This window comes from Symphalangus syndactylus, chromosome 20, assembly GCF_028878055.3.
Source record: "Symphalangus syndactylus isolate Jambi chromosome 20, NHGRI_mSymSyn1-v2.1_pri, whole genome shotgun sequence".
Taxonomy (NCBI): Eukaryota; Metazoa; Chordata; class Mammalia; order Primates; family Hylobatidae; genus Symphalangus; species Symphalangus syndactylus.
Genome location: NC_072442.2, coordinates 48,767,419 through 48,793,264, shown reverse-complemented (window position 1 = coordinate 48,793,264; position 25,846 = coordinate 48,767,419). Strand labels below are relative to the sequence as shown.

The following is a 25,846-nucleotide window of genomic DNA, read 5'->3' as shown; positions in this document are numbered from 1 at the left end:
TGGAGCTGGCAGGGCATGGTGGCTCAGGCCTGTAATCCCAGCACTTTGGGAGGCCAAGATGGGTGGATCACTTGAGGTCAGGAGTTCCAGACCAGCCTGGCCAACATGGTGAAACCCCGTTTCTACGAAAAATACAAAAATTAGCTGGGCCTTATGGCACATGCCTGTGATCCCAGCTACTCCAGAGGCTGAGGCACGAGAATCACTTAAACCCAGCAGATGGAGGCTGCAGTGAGCCGAGATCACACCACTGCACTCCAGCTTGGGCAACAGAGCAAGACCCTGTCTCAAAATAAAATAAAATAGGCCAGGAGCGGAAGCTCACGTCTGTAATCCCAGCACTTTGGGAGGCCGAGGCAGGCAGATCATGAGGTCAGGAGATCGACACCATCCTGGCTAACACGGTGAAACCCCGTCTCTACTAAAAAAATACACAAAATTAGATGAGCGTGGTGGCGGACACCTGTAGTCCCAGCTACTCAGGAGGCTGAGGCAGGAGAATGGCGTGAACCCGGGAGGCGGAGCTTGCAGTGAGCTGATACCATGCCACTGAACTCCAGCCTGGGCAACAGAGCGAGACTCCGTCTCAGAAAAAATAAAAATAAAAATAAAAATAAAATAAAATAAAATAAAATAAAATAAAATAAAATAAAAGTGTGGCGCTTCTATCCCTTTTCCTGGCATGCCTTTTCCAGTACCTTGGTGTGTTCATTAATCCAGAGGCTCTCTGAACCCCATCATTTAGGGTGTTTTTAAAATGGAGGTTTCACTACTTAGGCACGATTAAATAATTGGTCACTGTTGATTAACTCAATCTCTAGCCTCTCTCCCCTCCCTGGAAGTCTGGAGTGGGGCTAAAAGTGTAACCATAGTCATCCCCTGGTCTTTCTGGTGACCATTCCCTATCCTGAAGCTATCTAGGGGCCTGCCAAGATGCTCCTATGACTCTGGAAATTCAAAGGTATTTAGGAACCCTGTGTCAGGAACCAGGGACAAAGACTAAACAGACATATTTTTTATTATCACATTGTTCAATAAATCACGATTAGGTCAAGTTGGTTGATGGAATGGTTTAGATCCTCTATATGTTAATTGGTTCTCTACTTGTTCTATCAACTACTGAGAGATGAATGCTGAAATCTGATTATGGATTTCTCTCATTTTGAAGTTCTGTTAGTTGCATAAACATTTAGGTTATTTCCTCTTGATAAACTGATCCATTCATCATTATGAAACGACTTTCAATTATAGATCATTCCTGTTCTTAAATCTATTTTGATATTTTTTGTTTTGAAATGGGTAGAGGGAAATAATGAGCATGCATTATGGTCTCTAGGACTACATGGAGCAGCAAGGACCTAAATCTTCGTTTACTAACCCTTTCTAAGGCTTTTTGGGAGGTTACAACTGACTACCACCTTGAAGGACTGGATTTAGAACCTACCCTCTCAGGAAAGAATTGAGAGCATCATCACATCATCTTCCCAGGGTGAGACCAGATACTCAGAGGATACTACTGGATCAATGTGGTACAAGGGTTGGACTGTACTGGGTTTGGCACCTGCTATTCTCTGAATGTTTGTGTCCCCCAGCAAATTCATGTGTTGAAACTCACAATCTCCAATGTGATAGTATTAAAGGTTCTGGCCTTTGGGGGTTGATTAGGTCCTCACAAATGAGATTAGTACCTGTATAAAACAGGCCTGAGGAAGCACGTCTGCCTCTTCAGCCATGTGAAGCCACAGCAAAGGCTTCAGCTACAAGGGATGAGCCCTCACCAGATATCAAATCTGCTGGTGCCTTGATCTTGGACTTCCCAGCCTCCAGAACTGTGAGTAATAAATGTCAATTGCTTGTAAATTACCCAAGCTAAAATAATTTGTTATAGCCATTTGAATGGACTAAAGCAGAATCCTAGATATAGTCACCTGCCAGTTGTTTGGCCAAAGTGGCCCTCACAACGATTTGAACAATTCTCATGGGTTGGAGTGAGGTCTGTGTTACTAATGCCGCTGGATCCAGACTGAGGGGTTGGCTACAAGGGCTACTCCGAGTCATTTGTGTTGATCCTGGGCACAAGTCAATCAATACCTTACCTCAGGTGCATGCTATACAGTCTCTCTCCTTTGTCCCTGGACTTCCCTATTGTCACTGAGACATAAGATATAGTAGGGCTACTGGTTTTGTGCAATAGGAAGAATAAGGGAGATAATACTCACCAGGCTGTGACCAATACAGGAAGGGAGTTAGCAGAAAAATCCTCTTTGGAGTCTCCTTTCCATGGTTCAGAGACACGTGGTCTCTCACCTCTGCCAGCTCTGTAGTATCTTCCCTTACATTTTTTCTCTTTCCTTTCCTGTCTCACTCCCCCTTTCCTTCATGCTTGCTTCCCTGGCTTGTACTCTGTTAAAAAGGTCTTAACATATAAACTTTTGTCTCAGGCTCTGTTTTCTAAGAAATATATGCTAAGGCAGTCCTGGTGCTGAAAATGTTGGGAACCAGGGGCTAGATATTCTTAAAGCTAATTTAAATGTTCAAGTCATTATTATCATATTATTTCAGCATGTTGCCAAAACTATTCATTTTAATGAAAACTTCATTTCATATATTCAGTCTTTCAGTAACAGCCCAATGGTTCTTAAACTTTTTGCCACCAAATACAATGTTGCACCTTCCCCAATGAGATTTGTATGAATTCCACAGCATGTTTTATAATTATTTCTAAATGTATTCATTGATAGCATATAGTTGTATATATTTATATTGTCTGTATTGTTTAAACAAATGTATACTTATCCTGATTTCTGGAAGTTGTCTTATTAAAATATACTTAAGTCTTTTTCATTCAGTAAAATCTGACTGAAATATAATTTCATTTGGTCAGCTGGCTCTGTAATTCTTAGTTGGAAGCTTGGAGTTACATGGCTACAAGGGTCGTACACTGAAAGCTAGAGAATGCAAGCTCCTGCTTCCCAGAGGACTTGTCTAAGTGTAAAGTGTCTGTTATTTAATTCCTCGCCTTTTGTGGTGTTTTCTTTGTGTGTCCTAGCAGATGCTTCTGTCTTTAGGTACCATGTCACAGTTGGCTAAGATGTACTTGTCTTTGTGTATTCTAACCCTGGTATATATGCCAGAAACATAGCCCTTTTCTCTGACAGACCATGAGCACATACGGTAGGCTCCAAACACTGAAACACTACACTTGTAAAGGTCTGAGAGGGTAGTAATGGGTTTCACTATTTTCAATATTTCAAAGACTTTATAAATAATCACATATTTATTGGTGACTAGTTAACTACAAAATCAAGCCTCTGTAAACTTAGCTAGAATTGTATCAAGGGTGACAATATTGATTATCTTATTTTGAACATAAGTGTTAGCAGATATATGTCTCATAAATTAAAAATGAGCAACTATTGAATAATGAATAGAGTAATGCTGACAGATTTGTTGAAAACATGAGATCTATCAATAAAAATGATGAAAGCAGTTCTGATAGGTGGTAGAAAGTTTTGAGTTAATTTGTGGCACAAAGACACAATTATTCATTGATCTATGGACCTTATTTAAGTGCTACATTTTATAGTAAGAAGAGCTTTTAAAAGCAAAGAGGGTCAGGCACGGTGGCTCATGCCTGTAATCCCAGTACTTTGAGAGGCTGAAGTGGGAGTATCGTTTGAGGCCAGAAGTTCAAAGACCAGCCTGGGCAATATAGTGAGACCCTGTTTCTATAAAATAATAAATAAATAGAATAAAAACAAACAGCAGGAGGACATTCCATTTTCCTAATGTAATCACTGATGTTATTTTGCACCTTTGTTGTATTATTTTCACAAACCAAACATATCTGTCATTACATGGCTCACCTGTCTTTCCACTTAGGTATTTCTTCAAGCACCATTCCTTCTGCTTGAATGAACATATTTCTATAGCTATTTTTATGTATGGCAATATAGATGATATCCAATTATAGATACTCTAATAATATCAAGAGAAGAACACAGGAAGAAGCTCAGCAGGAATTATAAAAGTCGTTTTGCCAAAATTAATCACAGAGAACTTAAGAGAACAAAATTAGTCAATGGAGAATTCTAATCTCATTCAAAATCCAATAAAGTTTCATCTTGTACCCAACAGTCACTCTAAGTACTGCCAAAAAATGAATTTAAAAAATGCCAGGTGTTCTCAGCAAACTATCACAAGGACAGAAAACCAAACACCGCATGTTCTCACTCATAGGTGGGAACTGAACAATGAGAACACTTGGACACAGGGTGGGGAACATCACACACCAGGGCCTGTTGTGGGGTGGGGGGCTGGAGGAGGGATAGCGTTAGGAGAAATACCTAATGTAGATGACGAGTTAATGGGTGCAGCAAACCAACATGGCACATGTATACCTATGTAACAAACCTGCATGTTGTGCACATGTACCCTAGAACTTAAAGTATAATAAAAGAAAACAAAACAAAACAACTACAACAAAATGCCAGATGAGCCTTTCATTCCCTCCTCCCCCATCATTAAGCTTTCCTTCCTTTTATAGACATTTATTGAGCATCTACTATGCTACCACGTGCCAGTCACTGGACTAAATGCTACAGATAAAAAATGAACACGGCAGTTTCTGCTAACAAGAAATTAACAGACAATGGGGGAAAGGTAGACTCAAAAAGTATGCATAATACCATGTGTTAAATTTAATAATACAGATAGGCACAGGTATTACTGGGAAAGTGGAGTAATAATATGTACTGAATAGCAGCTGACGTGCAGAGCTGAGGAAAGGTGGGAGGAGTAGTAGTGGTGGTGACAGAACACTTCTCAGCCGGATTTACGATAAAAGATTAGAGGAGATAATCTTTTATCTTCTCTAATGTTAGGAGGAGAGAGGATATCATAGTAAGAATGATCAATATGAACAAAATCACAGAAATGAAAAAAAAAACTATTGCTGCTAGAACAATAAATCCAAGGCAAAAAGAAGCGGGAGAGAAGGCTGGGGAAACTGGCCATCACCAGATTATGAGGGCCTAGGTCAAAGGAAGCCTATCAATCTACAAATGTAAATTCATTTACCTATAAGTCTTACAGGCAAATGAGAGCCAAAAGAGTGACATGGTCAGATTTTGTTTTCAAGAAGTTCACTTAATCTTTTAGGTAACCGGGAGTCAAATGAGTAATTGATTTTCAATTAATTTACTTTGGTTGCTGAGTGAAAAACAACAGAAAGAACAAGATGAAAAGTAGACAAAAAGATCTGTATTAATCTAAGTCTGAGATAATGAGGACCATCGAAGCAATGCTGTGAAGGATGAAAATAAAATACAGGGATGAGAAATATAAGGAGAGGGAGGAGGCAAGGGCTCCTCTCAGGTATCTGTCTTAGGTTCTTGGGTAGGTAGGGATGCCATTATAAAAGGATATTTTGGATAACTTTATGCTAAAAAATTTTAAAAAGATTAAAAACTACAAGGAAACTGATTCAAGAAGAAAAAGAAAACCTAAAATGTTCTATAGTATTAAACATAATACATAGAAATAGTAGTTAAAATTGAAATTTGCATTTATTGCATGAAGACAGTGCCCTGATTATTTTAAAAGCAAATCTGACTAAATATTCAAGAAACAGATAATTCCAATCTTCCACAAACTATTTCAGAGGATAGAAAAAAAGGTTACTCTTCATCACATTGTGTTGCTCTATGTTATTTACTCAAAATGTTTAGTTATTTAATAATTATATCCCTATAAAGACTTCTTATATAAACCACAATTTAGATATTATGCTAAATCCTGAGAGTAAATAAAAAGTAGGAGACATAAATCTTGACATTAAGAAGCTTACGTAAAGAAAATAAATATATACCTATAAGTAACTATACTGGTTACTGGCAGTGAGTCTCATAAGTGTAGAGGAGGGAGGTAGATAGTGCAGAAATCCAGAGAAGGGAGGGATAATCAGAGTCTACTTCATGAAGAAAGTAAGATTTGGTTTGTGTGATTATTCTTGGACATGTGTCCATGATGAAAAGAATGTAATAAACAGAGAAATTGTGGAACCAAAAATCAGAGCTCGAAATACGAAATAGGAGTGAAGGAACAGAGAGAGTCCTCCCAGCAGGGAAAGCAGACGGTAACAACTGAGAAAGATGACAATAGAAAGGCTGAGAGTGAGCCTTGGGGAGTATTTATATTTGGATGAGCTCAACCTATTTTATAAGGCTAACATAATCCTTGATAGCAAAACCTGACAACTGCAGAACCAGAAAGGAGAATTTCAAGCAAATCTTACTCATGGATATAGATTCAAAAATCCTGAACAAGGTGTTAGAAAATAAGTTGATTTATTTAAAAATGTATCATAACTACACGTGGTTCTAGAAATGCAAAATCAGGTTAACATTTGAAAAATTAATGTAGTTTACACCATTGAAAGAATAAAGGAGAAAAACTATTTCATCACCTCAACAGATATCTGTAAAAGCATTTGAAAAAATTAATATTCATTTATGGTTAAAAATACATAACAAACTGGAAATAAACATTTTAAAAACCTGATAATGTTGTCTACAAACATCTACAGGAACATAATACTTAACAGCGAAATACTGAAAGCATTCCTTTAGGCCAAGAGCGGTGGCTCACACCTGTAATCCCAGCACTTTGGGAGGCCAAGGCAGGTGGATCACGAGGTCAGGAGTTTGAGACCAGCCTGGCCAACATAGGGAAACCCTGTCTCTACTAAAAAAACAAAAAATTAGCCAGGCGTGGTGGCGCGCACCTGTAATCCCAGCCACTTGGGAGGCTGAGGCAGGAGAATCACTTGAATTCGGGAGGTGGACGTTGCAGTGAGCCGAGATTGCACCACTGCACTCCAGCCCAGGCGACAGTGCAAGACTCCATCTCAAAACAAACAAACAAAACAAACAAAAAAACAAGCATTTCTTTAAAAATCAGTTACAAGATAAAGATGACTGCTTCCATCACTATAATTCAATGTGCCAGAGAATTAGCTGGTACAATAATGAAAAAAAAAAAAAAAGTGTGGCCGGGTGCAGTGGCTCATGCCTGTAATCCCAGCACTTTTGGAGGCTGAGGCAGGTGGATTGCTTGAGCCCAAGGAGTTCAAGACCAGCCTCGGCAATATGTTAAAATCCTGTCTCTACAAAAAAAATACAAAAATTAGCTGGGTGTGGTGGCATGCGCCTGTAGTCCCAGATGCTCAGGAGGCTGAAGAGGGAGGATCACTTCAGCGGGAGTTTGAGGTGGAGGTTGCAGCGAGCTGATTGCAACACTGCACTCCAGCCTGGGAAACAGAGAGACTCTGTCTCAAAAAAATTGAAAAAAAAAATTAGGAAGAAAGAAATCAATCAATAAACAATCCATGATATAAAGATAGGTAAGGAAAACATAAAAATGTCATTATTTGCAAACAATATGTATGGTTGTATATGTAGAAAACCACAAAAAACTATAAATTATTTAATAAGAGAATTTGCTACAGTGCTGAATACAATATACAAATCTCTACATATTTCTACGCAACAGGTAAGAAGTATAATGAAAAAGACGTAACACTGACAAATGCATAAAAATATAAAGCATCTAGGAAAAAAGATCTTTGAAAGGATATACCAGACCCTATTGAAAAATTAGAACATTTTATTGAAAGATATTAAAGAAGCTCTAAATGAAAGAGATAAAAAATATATTCCTGGATTAGAAGATTTAATACTGGAAACAGTTGTAAATTCATCACTCATTGATCTATGGTTTCAATGCAGTTCTAATAAAAATCTCAAAAGGGGTTCTTCATGAGTTTGGCAAATTGATTCTTAAATTTATTTGGGAGAAGAAAGGGTACAGAATAGCCAAGAATCCTCAAGATGATGATCAAGATAGGGGACTTTGTTTACCAAGTATCAAGACTTATAGCAGTTGTAATTAAGACAGTACAATATTGTTACAAGGAGAGAGTGATTTACCAATGGATTGAATAAAAGCTCAGAAAAAGACCTAGACATTTATGGAAATTTGCTTTTGGCAGCAACACACTGCACGTGAACATGGTAATGGAACTAGTTATTTGTACAGAAAAACATAAATTTGTACTCTTGTACCAATGCTAGGTGATTTTAAGGACTTAAACGACAAAGCAAAGTTTCACAAAAATATCAAATACAAAGGAAAAAATAAAAAAACTTGACTACATTAAAATTAAGGCTTCCTATTAAAAAATAAAGATTTCTTTCAAATCTGTAAGGAAAAGACAAATCACAATAGGAAATGAGCAAAAACTTGAACAGGCATTTCACAAAAGAGGAAACCTAATTGGCTAATAAACATGTGAAAAGATTGTTTAACCTCATCAGTAATCAAGAAAACACAAATTAATATCGCAATTAGATAACTTTCATATCATCCAGATTGGCAAAATGAAGCCTGACAATCATCAAACATGGGAAAGATCTATAGCAAATGGAACATTCTACAGCATATTGCTAGTGGCAGTATAAACTGGTATAGTTTCATAAAAGATGAAATTATTTTATAAAGTTGAAAGAGACACATTTCTAATAACCTGACAATTTCACTTCTAACATTCTGAATCATACATATGACTAACAATCACAGCAGCACTATTTGCAAGAGCAAAAATGTGCAAACAACTCAACTTTTCATCAACAGAATGAATAAACAAATGTGCTATATTCATACAGTAGAATATGATATGGCAATAAAAACAAGCAGACTAAAATGCAACAACATGAATGTATCTGAGATACATAACACTAAGCACAAAAGAAATTTGTGGCTGAGCGCGGTGGCTCACGCCTGTAATCCCTGCACTTTGGGAGGCTGAGGCGGGTGGATCACAAGGTCAGGAGATCGAGACCATCCTGGCTAACACAGTGAAACCCCATCTCTACTAAAAATACAAAAAATTAGCCGGGTGTGGTGGCGGGTGCCTGTAGTCCCAGCTACTCGGGAGGCTGAGGCAGGAGAATGGCATGAACCTGGGAGGTGGAGCTTGCAGTGAGCCGAGACTGCGCCATTGCACTCCAGCCTGGGCAAAAGTGCAAGACTCTGTCTCAAAAAAAAAAAAAAAAAAAAAAAGAAATTTGCATAAATATGCTTTCAGGTATATGAAATTGAAAACATGAGATCTAAATAACAAATTATTTAGGGATACAAACGTGGCAAAATCATGAAAGAAAGTACTAGAATGATAATCACAAAATTCAGATGACCTCTCAGGGTAGGGTATGAATAGAGAAATGGGAAGAGATACAGAGGAGGGCTTTAGTGTATAATACAGGTCATTTTTGTTATAGGGTAAGAGAGGTAGTCAGGTATTTGCTGTATTCTTATTGTCTACACTATATACATATTAATAAGTATTCTTTTAAAAATGTTTTACTGTGGTAAAATATACATGACATAAAATTATTTTAGCCATTTTTAAGTGTATAATTCAGGGGCACTAAGTATATTCACAATGTTGTACAAACATCAACATTATCCATCTCTAGAACTTTTCATCATCCCCAGCTGAAATTCTGTATCCATTAAACAATAACTTCCCATTTCCACATCCCACCAACTCCCCACGCTGCTGCAGCCCCACTCAGTATTCTCTAATCTACTTTTTGTCTCTATGAGTTAGCTATTCTGGTATTCCATTTATATGAGTGGAATCATATATATCATACAATCCTTTTGTGTCTGGCTTAACTCAGCATAACATTTTCAAAGTTCATCCATGTTGTAGCATATATCAGAATTTCATTTCTTTTTAAGGTGAATAATATTTCATTGCATGTATATATCACATTTTGTTTGTCCAGTCATCTGTCCATATTCATTTGTATTATTTCCACTTTTTGGCGGTTGTGAAAATGCCACTATGAACATCAGCATACAAGTATCTGTCCAAATCCTTGCTTTCAATCCTTTCAGGTATATACCTAGAAGAGAAATTGCTGGATCATATGGCAATTCTATGTTGAACTTTTTGAAGAACTGCCATACTCTTTTCCACAGCAGCTGCATCATTTACATTCCCAGCAGCAATGTATGAGAGTTCCAATTTCTCCACATCCTTGCCAACACTTGTTATGTTCCACTTTCTTTTTATAATCGTCATCCTAATGGATATAAAGTAGTATTTTATTGTGGTTTTGGTTTGCATTTCCCTAATGACTAGTGATGTTGAATATCTTTTCATGTGTCTATTGGCCATTTGTATATCTTCTCTGGAGAAATGTCTATGTAAGTCCTTTTCCCATTTTTGAATTGGTTTGTTGTTGTTGTTGAGTTGTAGGGGTTCTTTATATATTTTGGATATTAATCCCTTATCAGATACATTATTTCCAATATCTGTGGGTTTTCTTTTTGCTTTTTTTTCTTTTTGAGATGAAGTCTTGCTCTGTCACTCAGGTTGGAGTGTAGTGGTGTGATCTCAGCTCACTGCAACCTCTGCTTCCCGGCTTCAAGTGATTCTCCTGCTTCCTGAGTAGGTGGGATTACAGGCTTGTGCCACCATGCCTAATTTTTATATTTTTAGTAGAGATGGGGGTCTCGCTATGTTGGCCAGGCTGGTCTTGAACTCCTGAGCTCAGGTGATCCACCTGCCTCAGCCTCCCAAAGTTGTGTAACCTGTCCCAAAGTTACAGGTGTGAGCCACAGTGCCCCGCCTTTTTGCTCTCTTGATAGTATCATTTGATGCACAAAAGTTTTAAATTTATATCAAGTCCAATGTATTATTTTCTTTTGTTGCCTGTGCTTTTGGTTCATATCTAAGGAATCAATACCAAATGCAATGTCCAAAGATTTCCTCCTATGTTCTCTGTTCCTCTCCTATATCCAATCCATGAATACAGGATGTCTTTCTATTTAAGTCTTAAAAATTTCTTCTGCAATGTTTTGTAGTTTTCAGTGTACAAGGTTTTTTTTTGTTGTTGTTGTTTTTGCCTCCTTGGTTAAATTTTGAGTAGTTTTACAGTTTTTAACCACTGTGTTTAGGTCTTTAATCCATTTTAATTTTTGTAGATGGTAGATGGTAAATGACCAACTTCATTCTTTTGCATGTCAATATTCAATTTTCCTAATACTAATTGTTGAAAAGACTGTCCATGCCACATGGTATTAGCACCCTTGTCAAAAATCATTTGACCATATATGCAAGAGTTTATTTCTGGTCTCTTTATTTTCGTTTATTTATTTATTTTTGAGACAGGGTCTCGCTCAGTTGCCCAGGCTGGAGTGCAGTGGCTGGATCTCAGCTCACTGCAACCTCTGCCTCCCAGGTTCAAGTGATTCTCCTGCCTCAGCCTCCCCAGTAGCTGGAATTACAGGCTCCTGCTATGACGCCTGGCTACTTTTTGTATTTCTAGTGGAGACGGGGTTTCACCATGTTGGCCAGGCTGGTCTCAAACTCCTGACCTCAACTGATCTGTCTGCCTTGGCTTCTCAAAGTGCTGGGATTACAGGCATGAGCCACTGCACCTGGCCCCCTATTTCTGGTCTCTTTATACTGCTTTGATTACTGTAGCTTTGTAATAAGTTTTGAAATCAGGAAATGTGAGTCCTCCAATTTTGTTCTTTTTCAAGATTGTTTTGGCTATTTGGGGTCCTTTAAGATTCCATATGACTTTTAGGATGAGTCTTTCTTTTCTTTCCTTTTCTTTTCCCTCTCTCCCTCCCTCCTTTCTTTCTTTCTCTTTCTTTCCTTCTTTCTTTTTCTTTCTTTCTTTCTTCTTTAGGATGAGTCTTTTTTTTTTTTTAGAAACAGAGTGTTGCTAGGTTTTCCAGGCTGGACTTGAACTCCTGGCTCAAATGATCCTCCTGCCTCAGCCTCCCAAGGAGCTGGGACTACAAGTTCACGCCACTATTCCCAGCTGGATGTTTCTATTTCTGCAAAGACTACTGTTGGGATTATGATAGAGATTGATTTGAATCTGTAGATTGCTTGGATAAATATTGTTATCTTAACAATAGTAAGTCTTCCAATACATGAAGACAGGATATCTTTCCATTTAAGTCTTAAAATTTCTTCTGCAATGTTTTGCAGTTTTCAATGTAGAATTTTTTTTTTTTTGCCTCCTTGGTTAAATTTATTCCTATTTTATTCTTTGTGATGCCACTGTAATGAAATTGTTTCCTTATTTTTCTTTTTGGATTTTTCATCTTTAGGATATAGAAATACAACTTGTTTTGGTGTTTTGTATCCTGCAACTTTGCTATAAAAATATTTTTATTTACTCAGTATTTATTTAAAATGAATGAATCCACACATTGATGTGCATTTATGTAAGTTAGAGATACACTTTGCAGTCATGGCATTAACATCTGCCACAACTTCTAAACAAATAAATATATATTTTTTATATCTACAGAAGGAAGCCAAATGTGGGAATTACTTTTATTCTTTAATCATCTTCATTTTCCTTTGTCTTCTCAACTTTCGTCATTTGTTGACCAAACTTTCCGCAACCCCTTCCTTGGAACATGCGTCTCCCTTGGCTTTGGTGGCATTGCACTGCCCAAGTTTTCTCCTATTTATCTGACTACTTTTTTTTTGGTGTCCACTGGCTCATTCTTCTCCCACTTCCAATTCCCTGCTCTTTGAATGTGCTCTAAGATTTTGTGCTCAGTCCTCTGTTTTCTTCTCTTTGCATTTGCCTTCTTTAGATTATTCTTTTCCCAAAACTTTACCTATTTCCATTTGAATGATTCCCTTAACAAGTACACAATAGGCAGTGAGCATATGAAGAGCTGCAGAACCTCTACACTAATCAAAGAAATGCATATTAAAATGAGACAATTTATAACCATCAGATTTAACTAAAATCAGAAAGTCAGAAGACACAGGTCTATAATCACATATATGAAACTCTGAAGATGTGTTTCAAAATACAGAATGTCTCATATTTTAAAAAAGTAAAAAGGCACAGATACTGTGTATAGCATAGGGAATAGTATCCTGTAACCAAGTACATTAACATTTCTACAATAAAATGTATAGATATTCATATTTAGTAGGATAAAGACTGTAAGTAGCCTCATCTTAGCTCAGGTAAGATTTTACAGCCAAATGAATTTGATGTCTAGTCAACAAAGAACGAGATGTCAACAAAGAACGAGAAAAGGGAAAAGAAGCTTTACATACTGCTGATGAGAATGTGAATTACTGTAACTATTCTGGATAATAATCTGGGAGTACTTCATGAAGTTAAATAATCATATGCCCCATGACTCGGTAATTCCAGTCCTAGGCATAAACTCCAGAAAAGGTTTGTACGAATGGTAGAGGAGTTGGAAGTAATCTAAGTGTACGCAAGTAAAATGTGAAGAATATTTACATCATCAGAAGCAAGAAATTTGGTGTTCATATAGATTTTAGAAAGCGGAATAAGAGCTGTATTAACATGCCACTTTATAAATTAAAATCACAAACATACACAAAAACAACATATAATATTCAAGGACACATTAATATTCAAGGACTTATATAAATATAATAGCATGGCTGCAATTAAATGGGATTGAGAATAAAGGGAAAAGTAATAAACTGAGAGGAGCTTTGTACAGACCAATCTGTATATATTGAGGAGTATTATTAATTCAGCTCTCTGCACCTGGGGCCCAGAGGGAGAGAGGAAAAAACATAATCACTTTTGTCTACCTATGTATAAATATAAACCCATATATTCACATGTGCAATATCATAGATGATGGAACACATTCATTCCCCATTTATGCTCTACTCCTAAATACTTAATTGGGGTTGGCATATACTATAATTTTGGGGGTCTGAAGAGAAATCTAGCCATAAATAACTTTTAATTAAAATTATTTTTATTACCACCTATGTTCTTTCTTCTTTACTCTACATAAAGCTGCTGGAGACTATGACACTGTCATCATCTGGTTGTTAGGTAGAAAAGGAATACCCAGAAATGTCATTTATGTTTTGGACAGAAGCCCAATTTCCATTTTATCTTCTCACAGAGTATAAATATATAGCTTTACACTATTTTTAAATTCTTATCTCTGACTAGAAAATATACACAGACTTATTTGTCCAAAGAGTCTATTGGTAACTCCATTATTAAAGGAAATGCAATTTTTTTTAGCATTTTGTAAATGCCAATGGTATAGGATAATGTTCAATACCTGAATCATTATACAACTTGATAACCATAAAAACTGAGAAGCTCCAGAACTATACTCTTCCCCTACTCTTCTTATCTCCATACCTACTATAAGAAGAGCATTAGAACAGTGTCCCAAAGGGTAATCACAATACTTTACTATTTTCTAGTTGTCAAAATGCATTAGTAGGAAATATTACTCTAGAAAGATCACCCAAAATTTTGAATATGATGAAAGATTTCCTGAGCTAGAAATATCCTATATGATTTTCATAGCAAGAGATGTTGAATCATAACAATACATATAAATGATGATGGCCTATCTCCTGAACATGAATAAGCCTCCAACAGTCCACATCTGGCTCTGATGAAATGTTTACCTAGAGTCTGCTGGAGATAATAAACTACATAATGTCCCATCAGCATTGCCTTTATCAGAGTGGTTTTAGTTTCTGCTGCAAACTGCTAATCAGGTTGAAGATTATTTAGATATATTTCTAGGACTAAGTAGTCAACTAGGATCTTTGGTAAAAAAAAAAAAAAAGTATTAGAAAATTCACAAGGGAAAAATGGAATAGAAAATTTCTTTGCTTGAATACTTCTGAGTTTCAAGTTCTCTTTATGCCCAAGCTTGCCATAAAAATGTATTCATATAAGGTTTCAAATCATAAGCAAAGAAATACCATTTTTCTACTTTGCAGAAGGTAAAAAACAGGGCTGTCTTATTGACAAGAAGAAAAACAAAGTCTAAAGGGGCTCCCAAAACTAATTAAATAACTAATATATGTTTTGCACAAATAGACCCAGAACAACTCAAATCGTTAACTCTTTCGCCACTTAATCTAATCTCACCTTTCTTTCATAAAACTCTCGACTATACCAGTAAGGAATGAACTTTTTCTGAACTACTTCTGTTGGTAGATAGATGATGTACGTGCACTTACAGGAAGAAGTGCACAGAGGTTTTTTTTTAAAATCCACTCCTTCTTATCAGGGAATATCCTGATAAGGAATGGTTAAGCAGGGAGGAATACCTTTCATTTCGTTTACCCTTAAGTTTCTCTCTCCAGCATCATTAAAAAGACAAGGAAAGTTTTATATATACATCTCAACAATTCAAAAGCAGAATTTTTGAAAACCTTAAGCTTGTGTAATTATTTTAAAAAGGAAAAACAGGACACAAAATTATCAATATAAAAACCAACTCACCAATGATGCCACTATCTCTGCTTTCAAGGGTAGAGGTTGGACTAGTAACAGCCCCATAGCTGCAGTCCTTGGCAGTTGCATTTGTACTGATGGGTGGGAGTGTAGAGCAGGGGCTACTGGCTGGTGGAGAGGCAGTGCTGCTAGTCAGAGTGGAACAAGGACTTATCCGCTGGGTGATTGCTGAGGTCTGAAAAATTGGAATCATGAATAAGTAAGATAACCTGATCAGCTGTTGAAGTATATTTTAAGATAAAATAAATGCTTTGATGAAAAAAAAGAACTACATGCATAGCTTTTACATCTACTAGGCTCTATTTGTTTTTGCTTTCTCGGGTAAGGACTTTGGGGTCTACAAATTAATGTGAAACTTGATGAACTTAACACTAACAGAGACTATTGCCAGTTTTTCTGCCTATAAAATTTCCAGTGACAAGTGCCCTATCATTGCCATTCATTAATAGAATAGAGAAATTTTTTATTAAGCACAAGTTCTCCCTGCTATTTGCAAGTTTTCCTTGCAATCAATATAACTTTTTGGAAGACCTGGAACTTTGCCTTGTTAATAATTTTCCTTCCTTCCTTCCTTTTCTCTCTCTCTCTCTCTTTCTTTCTTTCTCTTTCTTTTTTTGAGACAGAGTTTCATTCTTGTTGCCCGGGCTGGAGTGCAATGGCACAATCTTGGCTCACTGTAACCTCCGCCTCCCAGGTTCAAGCGATTCTCCTGCCTCAGCCTCCCAAATAGCTGGGATTATAGGCATGCGCCATCACACCTGGCTAGTTTTGTATTTTTAGTAGAGATGGGGTTTCACCATGTTGGCCAGGATGGTCTCAAACTCCTGACCTCAGGTGATCCACCCGCCTCGACCTCCCAAAGTGCTGGGATTATAGGCGTGAGCCACTGGACCCAGCCAATAATTTTCTTCAGATGGAAGGGAAAAAAAGTCTCTACAGCTGGGAAGAAATAAAGTTCTTAATGCAAGGAAGTGTCTTTTGGATACATAGGCAGCCGTCCAGAGACAATACATGAATGCAGGGAAAAATGCCTTATTCTAAAAGTTTGTCTAATAAAACAGAATTAATATTAATTTAATACAAACCTAAATAACTTCTCTGTAACAGCATTACAGCCTGAGATCACTTTGTATCCTGAATGATTCTTACACTTGAAGTTATTTACTTTTTAAGTTTTGATGTGAAGGAATGAATAATTACTAAAAAGGTTGGTGGTAATATATTCTGGTTTACCTAATTTAATGACAATTCACTTTCCTTCAACTCTTTCTACACAAATAAATTACTACAATAGTGAATAAAAGTATATTTTTTCAAACACTAAAAACATTTTATCCTTTTTTTTTTTTGAGATGGAGTCTCACTGTGTCATCCAGGCTGGAGTGCAATGGCATAATCTCGACTCACTGCAATCTCTGCCGCCCAGGTTCAAGTGATTCTCGTGATTCTCCTGCCTCAGCCTTCCGAGTAGCTGGGATTACAGCCGCCAAATACCACACCTGGCTAATTTTTATAGTTTTAGTAGAGATGGGGTTTCACCGTCTTGGCCAAGCTGGTCTTGAACTCCTGAACTTGTGTTCTACCCACCTCAGCCTCCCAAAGTGCTGGGATTATAGGCGTGAGCCACTGCACCCGGACAACATTTTATCGTTTTTAAAATTAAGTGATCGGCAGCAAAATTACTTGAAGACGCACTAATGATAAATTTAACATCTTTAAATGTTAAATTTAAAAGAAGCCTTTCAACTTCTTTACAAATAGAGTCTCTATTCATACTCTTTCTGCTAAAATTTAATAACTGGAGAATGTGTTGATAACTAGCTATGAGAATATTAAGGCTCTTCAACTCATCCTAAGATGATGCCTAGATGCAGTCCCTTGTGTTTAATCATCTGTGTTGAATCTAGGTTTTGATTTTAATTTAAATACTATAACCAGGTTACAAAAGATACATTTGACTCAACCAAGAGCAAGTGACATTCTCATTACCCTCCAACCAAGTAAATATTTTCAATCATATCAATAATATTAGAATCTGATTTTTCTTAACAACACAGTAAGCTCTCAAATGTATCCAAATTTCTCTTCTATTATATGTTATCTCTTCAGAGAAGAGGAGAGTTTCAATTTTTTAAAATCTCTATTTTTATAATATGATGCTGGTCTACCAGAGGAATGATTTTTTTTTTAACCTTAAAATCTTTTTTCCCTTACAGAGCAATGATTCCTAACTAGGCACACAGTAATATCACTTGTGACATGGGAAAAACAAACCTGCAAGCTCTCTCACAAAATTGACAGATACTGAGCCCCCACTCCAGACTTACTGAATTGGAATTGGAATCCTTCAGGTTAGAAATGTGGCAAACAATTTTTAACCTCCCACTCCCAGTCTGAGACACATGTGAGTAGATCAACCGTACTCAGGTCTTTTACATTAGATATAGCTATAGTCATCCCATATTGGAAAAGTTTTAGGCCCAGCATGGTGGCCTATGTCTGTAATCCTGGCACTTTGGGAGGCTTGAGGCAGGTGGATTGCTTAAGGCCAGGAGTTTGAGACCAGCCTGGCCAACATGGTAAAATGCCATCTCTATTAAAAATACAAAAATTAGCTGGGTGTGGTGCTGCATGCCTGTACTCCCAGCTACTCAGGAGGCTGAGGCATGAGAATCATTTGAACCCAGGAGGTAGAGGTTGCAGTGAGCCAAGATCGTGCCACTGCACTCCCGCCTGGGCAACAGAGTGAGACTCTGTCTCAAAAAAAAAGAAAAAAAAAAAAAAAAAGAAGTTGTATTATGGTATGAATCTATTACTTTCATAATAACTCATTTCTGTTCCTAGACAAGATTCTCATTCTGTTCTTTGTGAAAGAAAATCATATTATATGCATAATATAGACAACGTGGAGGTTAAGCCCAAACGGCACTTACTTATTTTTACTCTAAGTTATTTTCTGCAAAATAAAGCACATATCACAGAATGTATACTTTAAAAGCTTTAACTGTAAAAGCAAAGCTTAAATATCAAGCCATTTAGAAAACAGAAAATTGTTCATGGCATATGACTTAAAAGGCAGGCCTTATATTTATTTAAGGAGACTAGTTAATGAGCTAGAGAAAGACAACATTTATTCTTCATGCTGTAGGCTAAAATGGACATCTATTTAAGCCACTGCACTTCCTAAACCTTTCAGTGTTTTTCCCATTGCCCTTAGTGTTCTCCAGAAGGATCCTAAGAAAGCTCCCAATTTGGATCTCTTAAAGGTCCTACAAATAACACAACGTAAGAAGCTAAAGAGGAAATTCATAAGGTCCATTTGAATACCTTGGAAACTACTGAAAGAATAAAGGGGTCAGGTGAATATCACTTTCATGCTTTGTTTTTTTTTGCAGAAAAATGATGTATGCTGACTTGCATTAGATTCTGTCATTACTATTTTGAGAATATCATCACTACATGATCTTCCTAAGCATAGCAGTTTATCTTTGTTAATATACTGTTTAGTTCAGAAAAAAGTCACCAAATTAACATGACCTCCTACTTCTTAATAATCTTCCTGAGACCAGAAATTCCGATGATCAATTTAGCCACTTTCTTGTGTGGTTCCAAGATCGTTCCAGCGTATATTATACTGCAAGAAGGCTATCATTTAGCATCATTATTAATATTTTACATTTGCATAAAGCTTAACAACTTAAAAATATTTTTATATATTATCTCATTTACTCCTTATCAACCTGGTATGAGAGGCATAATGTATGTTATTTCCCCCACTTAAGAAATGTGAAAATGAAACCAATGAAAGTATGAAAGCTATGATGTAATTTCCCCCAAATCACACAGTTCCTGCATATATTTATATATTAACTATATTGCATATTATTTTATTCTTTTTATTTATATAACATTTTACAGCTTACAAAGTATTTTCATAGTCATGATTTAACTTGATCCTTTCAACAACTCTGTCAGGTGTTATTATTTCATATTACACTGGAACAGTATGGTGTGGCTGTTAAGAGCATAGATTACAAAAGCAGACTGCCTGGATATGAATACCATTCCATCACTTTCTTATTTGAAAATTGGGATATGAATGAACTCTACCACACTGGGTTGTGAAGAAGCTTAAACAAAATAGTGCAAGTAAAACAATTAGTACAATAATTGGTACACAGTAGGTATTTAATAAATATCAGTTATTATTACCTATGAAAAATATAAAGCTCAGAAAGGTTAAGTGACACGTCCAAATTTACAAAATGGTAGATGGCAGAGTTGGAACTAGAACACAAATTTTCTTCCTCCTGGTTCAATGGCTTTTCTATTCCACCATATTGCTTTAATTAAATCAATGATTCTGCTCATTTACTTAAGATTATGTTATTCAGTAATGTGCAAGTAAGGTGCACTCCATAGACTTGTGACTTTATGCAAAAATCACTGTGACATGCAGAATCTCAAGAACAACAAGCACAAATTTTATCATCCAAGGAAATGTAGCTGTGTAGAAATGACAGGGTCCTTGAAAAATATTTGGGTTATAAGATATGACATCAAGTTACCTGTCATTACTATAACAGTCACATTTTAACTTGACATGAATATCAAGAAATGAAAGGTGAAATAGATGTTTTATTGATCCCAATTTTAAAAAATCCCTCAACAATATCATTCCCATTTTTTATTCACAGAGCACAGCATATTGACATAGTTACAATGTAAACTGATTTAAAAAATCATCAGCTTTGACATCATGAAACATACATTCTTGTCATGAGGTAAAACAACCCCACAACTAAACATGTAATGTAATATCAGTTAATGGTAAGAGCTATGAAAAAACAAAGTAGAAGGATAGGGGTATATGGATGGGCAGGTGCAATTATTAGAAGAGGAATTAAGTAAGACCTCTCTGAGGAGGTAACATTTAGGCAGAACACTGAATAAGTGATGAAGTGAGTTATGGGGGAAGAACATTCCAGTACAAATGAAGATAGTTGATGTGTCTGGCGAACGGCAAGGAGGCCAATGTGGCTGGAGAGCAGTGCGTGAAAGGGAGAGGGGTAGGAAGTGATGTAGGAGAGGTAGCAAGTGGCTAGATCAGGTGCAGCCTTCTGGGCCACAGTAAAGATTTTAGATTTTATTTTAAGTATGATGGGAACACAGTAGAAGACTACAAGCAAAGTGACAGAATTGGATTCATATTTTACAAGGATCACTCTGGTTACTGTGTGAACAGACTACAGGGGGGCAAGAGTGGAAGCAGAGACCTATTAGAAGGCCATTTATTCATATAATAAATACCTACTGAGCACCTAGTAATGACAGTAATGTTCTAGGGGCAGAGGATACAGCAACGGGTAGAATAGGCAAAAATCCCAGCCTTCCAGCCTTACATTCTAGTACCTATTGCAGTAGCACAGGCAAAAGATGACAGTAGCTTTGACTTGGGTATAGCAGTGGGAATAGTGAGAAGGGATCAGATTGAGTACATATTTTGAAGACGGGGTCTATGATTTGCTGAAAGAGTGAATGTGGGTCTGATGGAAGTCAAATGGCTCCAATGCTTTTGTCCTACGCAAGTAGGTGATACCATTTATTCATATGGGAAACACTGCAGAAGGCACACGTTCTAGGGAGAAATCTGACATGTTAAGTTTGAGATACATTTTGAACATTAGGTAGAAAATATGATGTGGGAAGATAAATATACAAATTTCAAGTAAAAGGAAAGGCAGGGCTAGAGATAATTAGGGAGTTAAGATAGTATTTAAATAATGTGCAGCTAGCAAAACCAATAACCTAAGGAGTGAGGCTTGAGGAGAGTGCCCTGGAACATCTGAACTTATCCACACGATATACAAATATATTCAAATAATCCTTGTATATCTCATTGTAACAAAAGTAATATGTGATATAGACTCTTCACTAATATTTATTAATAAAATATGCATATTTTAATATTAATTTAATTAAAATTAATTTGTCATCTCCTGAATAAAACGCTTCACTATCAGACATTCACGCTGAAGATTAAGATCATATAAATGAATCTAACTCTAGTACTTTCTTTTGCTACATTTAAACTGAAAAAAATGAAAATAGCAAAAAGAAAGAAAGCTATAAAATATTTTTAAAATTGTTGATTTTTAGGCCAGGCGTGGTGGCTCACGCTTGTAATCCCAGCACTTTGGGAGGCCGAGGCGGGTGGATCACGAGGTCAGGAGATCGAGACCACGGTGAAACCCTGTCTCTACTAAAAAATACAAAAAAGTAGCCAGGCGTGGTGGCGGGCGCCTGTAGTCCCAGCTACTCGGAGAGGCTGAGGCAAGAGAATGGCGTGAACCTGGGAGGCAGAGCTTGCAGTGAGCCTAGATTGCGCCACTGCACTCCAGCCTGGGTGACAGAGCGAGACTCCGTCTCAAAAAATAAAAATAAAAATAAATAAAAATAAAAATAAAACTGTTGATTTTTTAACTTTCTGAGATGGATACTTAGAAAATCTCCAAATATTTAGATATTGAGTAATATACTTCTAAGTAGCCTTTGAGTCCAAGACGAAATCACAAAAAAATCAGAAAATATTTTAAATTGAAATAAAAACTAAGTATAACAAAACTTGTAGGATATAGCTAAAGATGTGCTTAAAAAGAAATATTAGTTTTGAATGTGTATTTTAGAAAAGTAGAAAATCTGAACTAATGATCCAAGTAATCTTTTAGATACCACTTTCTAAATTATCATTTTGTAACTGATAAATTCTACTGTGGTCACAGTAACTGGAATCTTTGGAAATTTGTCAAGACCTGCTTTATGGCTCAGCATATAACCAATTTGGTAAATAATCCACATGCACTTGAAAAGAATGTATATTCTGCAAATTTGGGGTGCTTATATACGTGTCAATTTTATTTGTTGGCTTGCTCATTCATTCATTAAATCAATCAAAACCTAAAAGTGGCTTTTTGGGTTGTTAAATCTAAGACTAAAGCTAAAAGATTATTCATAAACTGAAGAAATAATAGTGATTATGGAAAATTAAGTTGTATTCTAGGCCTCAAAAGGCATTCAACAATTGGGATTATTTCTGGCATAATAAGCTGATTCACACCATGTTTCACAAAGGTGATAGCAAACAGCTTACCTGATTTTCATCCTGTACTTCCATGCTGTATTGGTCACCTGGCTGAACTTCTGTGACTTTCTCTCCAAGGAGGAAACCCAGACGAGTCATGAGTGTGTTTGCTGCCTCATCTACAGATGGAGGGGGGCCAAGCTCCTGTTCAGCATCACCTGTAACAAGAAGGCATTGAAGAACATGAATCTTTCAAAATAAAATGGTCTAGTTCTGCAACTATTTGTACATTCACTTTGGCCATTTCTTTAGTTTTCACATTTTAACTCAAAAATTACAAGGTTATGAGGTTTTTCTTGGATTACTCACTCTCAATATAAATTCGCTTCCAAGTAAACAATTTACACAAATCAAATAAAAATGAGCCAGGGAACTCAAAATGATTATAAATGTGAGGCAGAAAAAAAAAATTTACCTAAAATGAATATCTGTTTATGTTAGGTTGACTTACTGTCCATATTTATTCAGGTTTTGTTCTAAATTCAGAGCATTTAATCTCACCTTGCAACAATCCACGGTAGCACAGATTTTAAAGGACATCACAAAAATATTTTTATGGGGTCAGATATATTCGTTAGCATTACAAGCAATTAACTGTAGTGTCATACGGTTTGATGCCAAAACACAACAGCATCACAAAACACAATCATATCCTATTATTTAGGATATTCAGTATTACACAGTAAACCACTCCAAATGCCAAGAATGTAAGATGTGCATTGTTATTATTCCATTTAACATTTATATTAACTTCTCTAATAAAGTCACAAGCTGAGGGTCAGAGATAGGGTATATGTGTATTTTTGTATATTAGTAATGAACTCAAGTTCCATCTGTGAAAAATCTCTACAAAACTCTCACTGAATGTATGTCCAGGTAGAAAAACAAGGCTCTATTTTTCCTCTCCTATTATCCACCCAGAGGAAACATAAATAGATTTCTCTGCCACAGAACAGAAATAAGAGAATCAGTAGGGTTATTTTTATATTATAAACATTTAGATACTTATTTTTTCTCAAGAATAATTGAAAGCTTCTTATTCCTTGATAAAATGAAAAGGCAAAACTGGTCTCTTCAAATTAATGAGTAACACTTTCCTCCCTCCTAAAGGTTAAACTAACTAATCTTTTGCAAATTTTTCTCATCGTAGATTCCAGACCTCTAGATATTCTGGGACTCTATTTCACTGTCTCCTACAAAGTTATTCTGACAATAAGTGTTTTCTATGTACATGGTTAACAACAGATATGAGAATTTATATAACACGGAGATATAGTCACTGACTTTGAAAAGTTTATAATCTATATGGAAAATAAGAGTATATATTTATTTAGAATATACTTACATAAGGCTTATGATGTACAAGTCACTAGCGTAAACACTTTACATATATTAGCTTACTTAACCTTCATAACTTTAGATTCCACTAAGGTAGAAATTATTATCCTCATTTTACAGGTGAGAAAATAGAGGCACAGATAAATTAAATTATTTGCTCAAAGTAATACAACCAGTAAATGGTAGAGCCAGGATTAGAACTTGAGCTCCCTGACTCCAGAATCTATGCTCCCAATGAACACAACACAGTGTCTTCCTCACTGGAAAGAAATATTACAAATGGTGAGAATGTCTGAATAAGAGATAACTTGTAATAATAGGCATATTGCTTAAATTATGTTAATCTCAATAATCCTAACAAAGCATGTTGTAAACACTAAGTAAGGTAATCAAATGGAGGTTCTTAAGAGACAGATAACTGCAACCCTTTCTACATTACTACTTTCAGTACTTCCAAGTACTAATGCATAAAGAAGTTCAAGAATTCTTCTGTGACTGGCTATATTAGATACTGCTACCACACCAGGTTCTTTTCATCTGGTTTGACTGGTATTTTTTACACCTTGCTAAATCTACTTTTTCTTTCCTATTTACTTACCTCGTCTCAAAATATCATTTGAGGATGACATTAATATGATATTATCTGCCGTGCACTCTACAATGAAAGAAATCCAATACCAGGTTATAATACGAAAAAACTATCTTTGGCAATTACATTTGTTTTGAACTTTTCTTATTTGTTGATCTTGAGTAAAATTTTACACATTATGAAAGGCCTAGTAGATGAATTAGTGGGAGCTTCTCAAGTAACAGACAGGGACCTAATTGTGAATCCCTCCATCTTAAGTCTTAGATTATCAACGGCTGCCTCTGTCTCCTCTTCCTTAAAGTATGCCAGGATTTCTGGTGGAATAAAGTAGAAACAGTAGAGGCACTTCCTTTCCGGTTTCTAGATTACAGACTTAACTGTCAGTAACCTCTTCCCTATTCCATTTTCATTTCCTATTTTAAAATAAATTAAAAACAGTTACTTCTGAAAACAAAAAAGGGTGGGGCCAGGAGCGGTGGCTCATGCTTGAAATCCCAGCACTTTGGGACGCCGAGGCAGGTTGATCACTTGAGCCCAGGAGTTCAAGATCAGCCTGGGCAACATGGTGAAACCCCATCTCTACAAAAAATACAAAAATTAGCTGGGTGTGGTGGCGCGCGCCTGTGGTCCCAGCTACTTAGGAGAATTGCTTGAACCCAGGAGGCCGAGGTGGCAGTTAGCCATGATCATGTCACTGCACTCCAGCCTGGGCAACAGAGCAAGATCCTGTCTGAAAAATAAATAACTAATAATTTTTTTAAAAAAAGGTGGGAATATCTGAAATATATTTTGAAGTTGCTCTGTAGGACCAGATGAACAGCTTCTCACTTGCAGGAATTTATTAGGTTGGTGCAAAAGTAATTGAGGTTTTTGCCATTATGGCACCATTAAAAGTAATGGCAAAAACCACAATTACTTTTGCACCAACATAATAGTGTATTCAAATACTGTATATTGAAACACAAAGCCAGGTCCTCCCCTCCAAACCATTTCATTTAAAATATGCTTAAAATGTCACCAGGTCAAGCATTTTCATTTTTTTCCTACTTAGTGTACGTTGATTCTGCATTCTTCCTTAAATACTACCATTTTTCTTCCCTTTTTGTTTCATTTCTACTTCCCACTTGCAAGTAACTGCTATGATAAAACCTCTCTGCCTGCAAAATGAAAATTTACCAGCAGAATAAAGTCTGGCCAGTGGAATAAAGATAGCCTTTTTCCCCCTCATTACAATTAACAACAGGGCCATTTGAAGATCACTAAAAGGGAGGATTTAATGGAAATAGTGGTAGCTTAAGAGAGAGAAATCAGTGCTTAATTATCAGGGTTATTGGGTTCTTAATTTTTAAGAACAGAGAAAGTGATTTAAAAAAATTTAAGAAAATTATTTCACATACT

General features: G+C 36.3%; 1 protein-coding gene across 9 annotated transcripts in view; it reads right to left on the bottom strand.

The window, feature by feature from the left end:
* TANC2 (tetratricopeptide repeat, ankyrin repeat and coiled-coil containing 2) overlaps nucleotides 1–25,846 on the bottom strand; it is a 489,961-nt gene that overhangs the window by 218,986 nt on the left and 245,129 nt on the right. For all 9 annotated transcript variants that reach the window (XM_055258661.2, XM_055258667.2, XM_055258668.2 and 6 more), the window contains 2 exons: nucleotides 22,531–22,679; nucleotides 15,369–15,555 (listed from right to left, as the gene is read on the bottom strand). In XM_055258661.2, the coding sequence (XP_055114636.1) occupies nucleotides 15,369–15,555; nucleotides 22,531–22,679 (336 nt within the window). The remainder of the gene's footprint in view (nucleotides 1–15,368; nucleotides 15,556–22,530; nucleotides 22,680–25,846) is intronic.